General features: G+C 42.9%; 1 protein-coding gene across 1 annotated transcript; it reads left to right on the top strand.

The window, feature by feature from the left end:
- Positions 1 to 564: 564 nt before the first annotated feature.
- On the top strand, positions 565 to 10,734 carry LOC109938220 (sprouty-related, EVH1 domain-containing protein 2; the record flags this gene model as incomplete). The annotated part of the gene is made up of 3 exons (XM_048600887.1): positions 565 to 699; positions 975 to 1,124; positions 7,212 to 10,734. Coding segments are annotated over 3 exons (939 nt in total), but the record flags the coding sequence as incomplete, so codon positions are not given.
- Positions 10,735 to 12,028: the final 1,294 nt, after the last annotated feature.

Genomic DNA, 12,028 nt, shown 5'->3' with positions numbered 1-12,028 from the left:
GGTGTGTGTGTGAGGCGGAGGGAGGGTCTTGGGGGGGTGTGTGTGTGAGGCGGAGGGAGGGTCTTGGGGGGGTGTGTGTGTGAGGCGGAGGGAGGGTCTTGGGGGGGTGTGTGTGTGAGGCGGAGGGAGGGTCTTGGGGGGGTGTGTGTGTGTGAGAGAGAGACGGAGGGAGGGTCTGGGGGTGTGTGTGTGAGAACACCATTTCCCTCTAAGGACAGTACTGAACAGGGGAAATTCTGTCTGAATATGTGTGAAAGTGTTTGTCACAAAAATATTTTTACTGGAATATAATAAACCTGTTTTTATGTGGACCATGCGCTAGAGATTTCTGAAATTGATGAAAGCAGCCACGTGATTTGTTGATTAAGTATTTTGGGCAGATATAGTTTTGGGTTGGAGCTATCCAGGAGGGGGAGGATCACTCTGTATCTCGTCTGCTTCAAACCGCAGCTCTCTGTATTTAGTCAGTTATAAAATTCACCATCAAACCTGTGCTTCAAATCCGTGTTAGAGCTGAGAGATTTTGTTATTCTCCAGGTCCCCGTTCCAAAGGCTGACTTGTGACACACACTGTTGTCTGAAGGAGAAAATCGACCTGCTGATTGTGAAGTCTGCGAAAATGGCTGGTGTTTTCCTGGGGATCGTGCTTGCTGCGGGTTGGGGGGTATTATTCTGGCGAGCAAAGAGTTAAATAAATTGGTAATCGCCTGATACTCTTTCAACCTTCTGTTAAAACTGTGGTGTATATCTTTAGGAATATGACTCAGGATCCTAATGTGGGTTTGAACACAATAGCCGGTTGTTAAATGTCTCATAATGTGTTTCATCATCTGTAGGACAGATCTGAATCCATTTGGAGGTATTGGTTATGGGGTTGATGTGATTTATGACTGAGTTACTAACTGAACTACCTGCTGACTTGCTATTTGTGCTGTCTTTGATCTCTCTCTCTCTCTCTCTCTCTCTCTCTCTAGGCAGCTACAGATAGCTCATCGAACTCATCGAACAGGAAGGAGCAGGTGGTCCGAGCACTCAGTACAACAGTCAGTGACCCTCAGCGTGCTCTCTGTACCCTGGGTTATGCTCATGATCACTACAGTCCTGACCACTGTCGCCTGGAGCAGGTGAGAAGCACTGGGTCTCTTTAGCAGCACTAGACAGTGAGCTATCCATTAGCTTGGGAGCCTTAGGGGAGGAAAGAAATCCCAACAAAATACATCGCACAAAGATGTTTTAGTATGACAAATATTTACCTGTCTTTTGAAGGTCAGATTGGAACTCAATTGAGAGAGCGAGTTGAAGAGCATTTTAAACAGTGTCAGGTCTAGAATACAGCCAGTGTGCCATAATTCAATCATATTTATACTGAGAGATACCCTCTCCACTCCTGCTGCCTGCCAGTTCGGTCTGTGCTTTTAATTTTCTTTGACTTTGTTCTTGGTGATTTATAATCAAAAGGAGTCACTGTTTCATTCCGAAGCTGTTTTTTTTCCCCCAAAGTGACGGCTAAAGCAGCTTGTAGTATGACACACTGAGCAAGATTTCACCACCAGTTCCTGGAACATTCACTTATTCAGGAGCAGCTCTTTAGATGGTTTGCCAAACTGGGAAAAAGGACAAATCTATTCCACATGATTTTTGTGTCACAGGTCAGTGTCAGGAACCTGTCGAAATTGGCTTCTGTTTCATAGTTTCGATGGCTCTCGTTTTTGTGATGTCTGTGATAACGGGGGGACCTGAGAATTGGTTTGTCTTCAGTGGGTTGCTGTGATACAGGACAGGCTATTGCCTGAAGGGGCAAAGTGAGAACAGATTCCCCAGAAATGGAAACTTCAAAAGAGGATAGGAGAAATGCCTGAAACAGAGAAACTTTGGTTTCTCAGAGAGAGACTTCCATATAGCACTTCTCACAACTTTGGACATCCCAAAGCAGGTTAGCGTTAGTAATGTACTTTGGAAATGTAATTTGGTAGGGTGTGGGATTGAGATTAACTGAACAGCTTTAAAAGGACCGTTCACTGACTCACGGGGCTAAGCACCTCCCACTGTGCTGCAAGGTTCTTGGGACATTATAGGATAGAAACACCGAGTCATACAGCACGGAAACAGACCCTTCGGCCCAACTTGTCCGTGTTGACCAGGTTTCCTATACAACTCGTCCTATTTGCCTGCATTTGGCCCATATCCCTCTAAACCTTTCCTATCCATGTACCTATTATGTCATTTTTGTTCCAGGACAAGAAACAAACAAACTTCGTTCACCTTGAATTAAAAAATACTAAACCTTCCCTCTAACCAAACCCATTTCCTATGGACTGTAAGGTTTGCAATCTTTCCAAACCAGGAAGAAGAACAGAGTTCACCTTTTCCAGGGAATATTCTTCCACCTAGTTGAAGGGTTTTGGGATGCAGTGTGATTTGAAAGCTATTCCTGGCCAACTTTAGCCAGCACTCATCACTAAGTAACTGAGAGACACAGAGCTTTTCTGTTACAGTGTGACCCAGAGCAGACTGAGCGACTAAAGCATTGGCAAGTCTTTAGCTGCAACATGAGCCATGTTGGGATTGCTTCAGTGCAGAATGTGTCTCATTCCATGTTATTATGATCCCAGCTGATGGTAACACTGAACCAATCAGATTCCAGAAACCTGGCTTGATAGATCATATGTTTAACTTTTTTTAGTTAGTGGTTAGTCTCTGAAAAATATTGCCACAAGGCTGTAGATGTTCTTTGACAGCAAGGCATAAGTTTATTACACAAAATAAAGAAAAGCAAACAAACCATATGTATTAGTTAGAAAAGTTTTAGCGCAAGTATCAAACCAAAGTTTCAACCTATTTTCCAACACTGTCCATTAGAGACTTATGTTCAGAGAAATTACAACCCCTAACATAGCTCTTTACATTTCTATGTAATTGAATCCTTACAGTTTTTTTCTCATGGTCTGTTGAGACAATTTGATTCCTTCCCAATTGCACTGACATGAACTTTTCACAAATCTAAGAGCCTAAACTTTCTCGGTTCTAATAACTCATGAATTTTGTCTACTCCCCTGGCTTGGAAGCTTCATGAAACTGGACTGTTCTGCTGAAGTGACTTGTTTCCGTAAACTGCCCTGAACTGCTAGAAGAGAATCTAACGTGTGCTTCTGATCCCAACCCTGGGCTTTTCTGAAGTGTAAAACCTGCTTCTGAACTCAATCTCTGCTTCTTCAGAACTAAATTGAAAAGTGGCCTTAAATATACTCGACCTAACTGTCATAAAGTAAACAGGATAAACATCTCTCCACTAACGCCACGGGGTTCTGCAGTCCCCTGCTTTCTCATAAATGCTGGATTAAGGTCACTTGTAGAATGTATTTTTTTCACTTCACTAACCCGCATTGACCTGCCACCACTATTATAAAAATCCAGATTTCAAATATAATGATGATAAAATTTTTATTGCGATGTAGAAGAATTGGGAGGAATTTCAGCTCCTGATTATCCTGTCAGTGGCCATCCTGCCAATTGTCAGCTGTGATTGGATAGGTTCCCAGAGAGAGATCACCAAATTCAGGAGGGGCGTAGGCTCTGCATGACACAGACCAATCAACTACTTCCTCATTCAGCTTCCCTTTTCGTTCTAGACATTTTTTTAAAAAGTGTAATCTACCAAAACAGAATATTTGAGGTTTTATTTGCAAAGAATCACTCCTCACAAGAACAAATTAACCTGCTTAGTTAAACACTTAGAATCCCTCTGGTAAATCCTGGCTCGTAGAACTAATGAGTAAGGCTGCTGCAGTAATGGATGGAAGGCGATGGTTAGGCCACACCAGGAAAATTGTGTAGTTTTGGTCTCCTTATCTGAGGAAGGATGCTCTTACTAAAGAGGAAATGTAGCAAAGGTTTACTGGACTGATTCTTGGGATGATAGGACTGATTTATGAGGAGAAATCGAATTGGTTAGGATTATATTTGCTGGGATTTAGAAGAATGAGGGGGAATCTCATGGAAATCTTTAAAATTCTTAATGGGCCAAAACAGGTTAGATGCAGGAAGGATGTTCCTGATGGTGGGGGAGTCCAGAACCAGGGGTCCTAGTTTATGGATAAGGGGTAAACATTTTAGGACTGAAATGAGGAGAAACGTCTTCACCAGAGATTGGGAGCCTGTGGAATTCGCTACCACAGAAAGCAGTTGAGGCCAAAACATTGTGTTTTCAAGAAGGAGTTAGATGTTGCTGTTGTAGATAAGAAGATCAAGGGATAACACTCTGAATGGTAGGAACATGGGTTACTAGTGGTGTACCTCAAGGATCTGTTTTGGGGCCACTGCTGTTTGTCATTTTTATAAATGACCTGGATGAGGGCGTAGAAGGATGGGTTAGTAAATTTGCGGATGACACCAAAGTCGGTGGAGTTGTGGATAGTGCAGAAGGATGTTGTAGGTTACAGAGGGACATAGATAAGCTGCAGAGCTGGGCTGAGAGGTGGCAAATGGAGTTTAATGCGGAAAAGTGTGAGGTGATTCACTTTGGAAGGAGTAACAGGAATACAGAGTACTGGGCTAATGGTAAGATTCTTGGTAGTGTGGATGAGCAGAAAGATCTCGGTGTCCATGTGCATAGATCACTGAAAGTTGCCACCCAGGTTGATAGCGTTGTTAAGAAGGCGTACAGTATGTTAGGTTTTATTGGTAGAGGATTGAGTTTCGGAGCCATGAGGTCATGTTGCAGCTGTACAAAACTCTGATGCGGCCGCACTTGGAGTATTGCATACAGTTCTGGTCACCGCATTATAGGAAGGATGTGGAAGCATTGGAAAGGGTGCAGAGGAGATTTACCAGGATGTTGCCTGGTATGGAGGGAAGGTCTTATGAGGAAAGGCTGAGGGTCTTGAGGCTGTTTTCGTTAGAGAGAAGAAGGTTAAGAGGTGACTTGATAGAGACATACAAGATGATCAGAGGATTAGATAGGGTGGACAGTGGGAGCCTTTTTCCTCAGATGGTGATGGCTAGCACGAGGGGACATAGCTTTAAATTGAGGGGTGATAGATATAGGACAGATGTCAGAGGTACGTTCTTTACTCAGAGAGTAGTAAGGGCGTGGAATGCCCTGCCTGCAAAAATAGTAGACTCGCCCACTTTAAGGGCATTTAAATGATCATTGGATAAACATATGGATGATAATGGAATAGTTTAGGTTAGATGGGCTTCAGATAGGTTTCACAGGTCGGCACAACATCGAGGGCCGAAGGGCCTGTACTGCGCTGTAATGTTCTATGTTCTATGTTCTATGTTCTATGTTCTATACAGTAGATCAGAGGGACCTTTGTGTCCATATCCACAGGTCCCTGAACGTAGCAGAGCAAGTAGGTAAATAAGGTTGGTTAACAAGGCAAATGGCATACTTGGCTTTATTGGCTGAGGTGTAGAATACAAGAGCAGGGAGATTATGCTGGAGCTGTTTAAAAAATTGGTTAGGCACAGCTGGAGTACTTTGTCTAGTTCTGGTCACATCCTTACAAGATGGACATGATTGTACTAGAGAGAGTGCAGAGGAAATTTACCAGGATGTTGCCTGGCTGGAGGCTCTGAGCTATCAGGAAGGATCGGATAGACTGGGATTATTTTCCTTGGAGCAGTGAAGGTCGAGAGGGGACTTGATAGAGGTGTGTAAGATTATGAGGGGCATAGATAGGGCTGATAGGAAGGCAGATTTTCCAAAGGTAGATGACCAATAACCGGTGGGCAGAGAGTAAGGTTGACACAAGATTTGAACAGAAATGTTTTCACCCAAAGGATGGTGTGGGAGGCTGGAACTCACTGTCTGAGAGGCTGGTTGAGTAACATTTAAGCAGAATTTAGATATTCACTTGCTGCGCCAGAGCCTCCAGGATATGGGCCAAGAGCTGGAAAATTGGATTAGTGTAGTCAGATCTTTGTTAACCAACACAGACACAGTGGGCCGAATGGCCTCCATCTGTGGGTGCTGTAAACACTGGAGTCTGAGACACATGAAATGCAGGCAGGGATGGTGTTGCATGCTCCTGTCTGACCTATTGACCTGAAATTTAATGTATCCTCATCACACTCGACTCGTTTAAAAGGGGACTAGTCTCGAATTTTTTGACATTTTTTTACAAGTGTGATGTTTCAATTTTAACTTTGTTTAAATGTGGCCCATTCAAAGATACAATGTCAAGAAGAAATGAGCACAGAAAGGAGCAGGTGTGTTTTTTTATGGGAACCGGTGTATGTTATGGGGTGGTTCGGTTTCAGTTTTGCCATTTCACCTTCAAAACATGCACTGACTGAAATGTTATCAAATTATATTTCCATTAGTGATGTGTTCTCAGTGCAGTTGATTACAAGCAGTAAACGCTTGGTCTGTTTACTGTGAACGAAAGCTGTGTGTCATTACAAATGTCAAAATTGTAGATGTGACTGTTTTTATTCACAATTTTGGTGTGGGAGCAACGTTCCTGAGCAAGATCTCCCAGCAAATATGCTTTGGATCAAGAAATAGGAAACACAGGAAGTCCCTAACAAGTACTTTGTGACAAAACACTGTCTGGCAAATGGCAGGTTTTGAACTCCCATGACGAGAGTGAGCCTTGCTAAATAGGATCAAGACAAGCCCCGGCCCCTGCTCAGCCAACTTCCACCAGTGGGGCTTCAGGATAAACTCTCTATGGACTTGTAGAGGGACCGACAATTCTGCACATTACCAAGGAATGTCCCCTCTACAAACAAAATCACAAACCAATCACCTCAAGCTCAGCAAAGGAGGAGGCTGTCACTTGGCCTTGAGAATTTACATTCGCTAAATAAATATGATGAGGAAGGCATCATTCTGTGCCAAGTCTCCTCGCCTCACCCCATGGCGACCAGCTGCAGCTGTTTTCTTTTAAAAAAAATAAAGGAGCCATACTGCATGGAGACGGACCCTTCTGAGAGAGTTATGTTGCGTTTTGTCTGCAGCAAGAACTGTCCGCGACCAGCAACCTCCTGCCATCCTATCAGCGCTCAATCAGCAGTTTGTACACGGTCACTTCTGAGTGCATTGGAAAGAGCGATTAGTGGGAGAGATTGTTCATTCTAACTTGCTGAATGTTCCTGATGTTATGTTGGCATGTACTACTAGCTCCTGTGGTGTAAATTTTAAAACATTCTACAACAAAGTGTAGAAGAAAACAAATTAATGTCTTTCTTTCTTTATATTTTAGTCTATACCGAAACAGCGTCACGTCAGTTTTCGTGATGATGATGAGGAAATTGTCCGGATTAACCCTAGGGAGAAAACCTGGTTAAGAGAGAGGTACGAGGACTACAGATACGCAGCTGTCCGGCCAAAGTATAATGCTGAGATGGACTCCTATGTGCATTTTGACAAAAGCGACGCTTCAAAGCATGACTACAATTACCCTTACGTAAAAAACTCCGACTTTGGGCTTTGCAAAGATATGAAAAGCAGCGTCGTGAAGGCTCAGCCTGTGCCGTCGAAATCGAAATTCCGGAGAAGGATAGACGATGGCGAACGGTCACGCTGTGTCTACTGCAGGGACATGTTTAACCATGAGGAGAATGGCCGTGGGCAGTGCCAGGATGCCCCGGATCCCATTCGAGCCTGTATCCGTCGTGTGAGCTGTATGTGGTGTGCAGACAGTATGCTGTATCACTGCATGTCCGATCCAGAAGGAGACTACTCAGACCCTTGTTCTTGTGACACCAACGATGAAAAGTTCTGCCTTCGTTGGCTAGCTTTGATAGCCTTATCCTTCCTAGCTCCCTGTATGTGCTGTTACCTGCCTCTTCGCGCATGCTACAAATGTGGTGTGATGTGTAGATGTTGTGGTGGGAAACACAAAGCAGTCGGGTGACTTGTACTGTGTCTTTTCTTCAAGCCGCCATCAGTTAATGAAGCACATTTAGTTCTGAAGCATTATCGATGCAGTTACTATCAGCGACAGTAAACTGGGGAAGTGACTCCTCCAATAACCTGGGTCCTGTAACATTGAGAAACACCAAGGCTGTATCTATTCTGCAAACGTTACATAGAGCTGACTGTAATAACTGACTTTTCTATGAATGAATATATATGTGTGCGTGTGCGTGTGTGTGTGTGTATATATATTATATATATATATTTTATATATATATATATATAAACAGAATGTCTCATGTTTATAATTTTTTTTAATTGTAAGAGGCTGAGACTGAATAATGTTTTCAAGGTGACTGTTTGGGGAGGGGTGGGGGGATATCGCTGGCCACAGTGCAATTGTGTGAACTGCCGACTGAATACAGCACTCAGTGAGGAGATTGGCATGAATAGTTCCTGCTTAATCACCAGAGACACTTAACCTGTAGTCAGGAACCCTCTCTGACCTTGTTTAAGGAGCCGTACTGGTAAACATGTACCAAGCACGGTACTGCTGTTACTGTATGAAGCCAAAATAATGCTGTTTGTTAAATGCACCTCAGTTATTTATTCAACAAACGCTCTTTGCTTCATCAACAACTGTGGGCATTGCCCTCCTGAGCAAAGTTACAAAATAATAAAACTTCACCTCGGATTTCATACAGTTACCAAGCCTTAAAAACGTTGCCCCACAGTTTTTTAAGCATCAGTCCTACATTAGTGAACATTTAAATTGGTTTTAATGTAAAATTATGGATTTTATTTTAAGGAAATTTTTCTATTTATTTGGGGTCCTTGAAGCAAGTTCTCATTGTTTTAACAAAAAAAAAGTTGTCAATACACTAAAGTTTGTCAGATTACACTTATCTAACTAAACTCCAAACTGCCTGCTCTGTATTTACACAGCGACATAGCCATCTGCAATGAGAGGGAACACAGTGTCAGATCACTACAGACAGGGTGGGGAGAAGATGAGCTGCTTCCATTCTGGTGGTCTGTGTCCGTAGACCCAGTTTGCCAACCTCTTACCGTTTTGCAGGGACTGAGTCCCATGCATTGTTCAGTTTCAGAGACCGAGTGGACCAGAGGGACATTAAAAGTGACCAAGTGCACTGTGAGCTGTGCACAAGGTACAGCCTCCAGGGGCTGGGGGTGACTGGGGGTGGTGACTCCTGGCAGGTCCAAGTTAGTTTTTTTAAAAGAAAAAGACCGAAAACACAAAGTGTCCTAGAAGATAGGAATTATTGAGGCCTTACCTGGTGTGTCGTGTGGTCACACTGGCTATAGATGGCTGAGGGAAAGACTTTCCCTCCAAATCTTAATAGCTCAGGTCACTAAGGGGATTGAACAAAACCCTCCATTAGAAAGCTTAAGCTTTGAAAGACTATTTTTATAACACAGCACAGGGAGTAGCCTTTTTGTTTTAATTTATTTGATAAGTGGTAGTTTTTCATTTTAGCCTTGCTGCGTTGTACAATCCGACCCCTTATTTGAAGGTCAGCTTTCAGGAACTGGTCTGTTGGAACTGACATCTCTTCCGTACTGTCCCTCTGCGAGTTAATTGCCAGTCCATTCCACATCCTTAACCCCCCACCCCCACCTTCCTCTGTTGCACCATAACATCAGTCCACTTCCTTTCCAATGAACACTGGGAGCTGCACGTTGGGGATGTTTGATCAAGCAGAATACCCCCCACCCCTACCCACTCTTTAATGAAAGCATTACTTGTTGCATTATTTTCCCACTACCTGAGCTGTTGCATTTTTTATTTAAATGATTTGAAAGCTTCCAATGCACAGACAAGAGACTTTCTTAGGAAGAAAAGCAAGTTACGAGTCTTACTGCTAATTTTCATTTGGCAGGACCGCTGTTTGATGTCAGTGTGACGCAAGTGAAATGTATTAAATTAACTGGACGTTAATCCACCAGTATCGCAGTGTAAAAAGCATTACAACATTGAGCTGAATTCTCTAGCGGACATATTTCCAAATGCAACATTCGCCCAGCATCGTATGCACACAGATTTTCAAATTGTGATTTTACTTCTCTTGAGATCACTGTGAGGTCTTGACTGCATTGGAACACAAAGCACAAAACACAGGCTTAAATTGACACTAAACCTTTTTGAGATCCTGCAGTAACCCAGCAGTTCACTGGCACAATGTTGGTTACGGTGCCTCTGAATCTGTTTCCACCGAGGCTCCCGATATTGCCCACGTTCACCGTAATCCACATATATAGGCACTTCTTGCCACAAATACTGCAAATCTATAAAATGAGGGGAGCAGTTAACAGGGAGCCACATCCAAGGCACTTCTCTTGTACATAGTTCACCCACACTGGTGTTGAGCCTTTACAGTTGGCTCCTAACAGTACAAGACAGTAGTCTGAGGTGGAGGGGGAGACAAATCAAATTTATTTTTGTATCTGTGGTAAGAAAGTTAACCAAAAGCTGTTGGTGCACAGTCTTCAACCATTGCACACCTTAATGGATGAAAAGAAAGTGCCTGCACTATTGTCTCTTCTGTAACTAAAAAAAACTCTTGTATCAATTATTAGTTTTTTTACAATAAGCATTTTTACCTCTGTGTAAAAAAAATATATCAAGTGTATGATGTACATTTTAGTTCTTCTATTTTTTTTATTGTTTCTAATGTGTATGATGTAATCCTTGCTTTCCAGTACTATGTAAATACAAATACGTCATTATCAAAACTACAAAATAATGGCCTGACCAGTACATAATTCTGCTACTTCCATGTCGTATCTTAACTATGTACCTTGGCAGATCCAATGACAATAAAATGAAAAGAACATTGACATTAAAACTGTTGTGGATGGTGGATTGGGAAACTTCTTCAACAGGAGGTGCTAACAATTTCGTTATTTTACGGTCATGAGCTGGAGCCTGTTATGTTTCATGCTGTGTCACCATCAGAACAAGGGACAATGAGTTTGGACAGGCAGTCATCAGTGTTGTGTGCAGCTTTGGGACTCGAACAATGGCAGGGTTGTAGCATGGATCCACTGGGCTTGATGAGTGATGGCCACTCCCCCAATCACTCTCTCAGTAAAGACCAAAACAATTACCCTTCAACTCCCCCTTGGTCATTCTTCCCAAATGATTCCCCCCCCACCCCACCTCCCTCACCACTCCTGCCCAGAGGTATGTAACAGCCACTGAACAGGTTGATTAGAAAGAGTCACAGTCAATGCTCTGACAACTTACAAACAAGACAGGATCCCCTCGCGAATGCTGCAAGTAAAACCAAGGGCAATCAATTCTTTGAAACAAAGCATGCCTTGCCTTTTTAATACCACCCATTCTACTGTTGCATTTCATCAGTAAATCGGCAAATGTATAAATTATGACTTTTCACCTTTTGCTAAATTGAAAGAATCAAATGACTAAAACTAAAAACCGAAAGAACTGCGGATGCTGTAAACCAGAAACAAAAAAACAGAAATTGCTGGAAAAGCTCAGCGGGTCTGGCAGCATCTGCAGAGAGAAAGCAGAGTTAACGTTTCGGGTTCAGTGACCCTTCAGACCTTCCTTGTTTTGAGGAAGGGTCATTCAACCTGAAAGGTTAAGTCTGATTTCTCTCCACAGATGCTGCCAAATGACTAAAAATGCCTCTCAAAAATTAGTGTAAATGTCTTAAGGGTTTGTTTCTGGAATGTTCATTCATCTTTGTTTTATTTTTGGTGAACATTTTGCATTTCCCTGCTGTAAAGTCCATGTGTTTTGTTGGTGTCTGGGCTGTGGATGTCACTAGCTAAGCCAGTCCCCTGGTTCTTGTGTATTTCAGCAAAGTGGAGGGCATGGGTCTAGCCTTCTCTAGGGATTTCTGCTCCAGTTTCGAAGGGATCTTCTCAGAAGGCGAAGAAGTGGAATTGAGCAATGGTTCAGTCATTGAGGAACACCTTCGTATCACTTTTGAGCTGTTCCTCCTGCAGGTTCCTATTAGTTTCCTGCCCCCAAGCCCCTTGCCCACGTTCAACAACAACTTATATTTGTATAAGAGATAACAAGGTGTAGAGCTGGATGAACACAGCAGGCCAAGTAGCATCAGAGGAGCAGGAAAGCTGACGTTTTGGGCCGAGACCCTTCTTCAGAAATGA

The sequence above is a fragment of the Rhincodon typus genome, chromosome 9 (assembly GCF_021869965.1).
Source record: "Rhincodon typus isolate 14 chromosome 9, sRhiTyp1.1, whole genome shotgun sequence".
NCBI lineage: Eukaryota > Metazoa > Chordata > Chondrichthyes > Orectolobiformes > Rhincodontidae > Rhincodon > Rhincodon typus.
The sequence above is the reverse complement of the archived record's forward strand: the minus strand, read 5'-3'. Positions and strand labels throughout refer to the sequence as shown.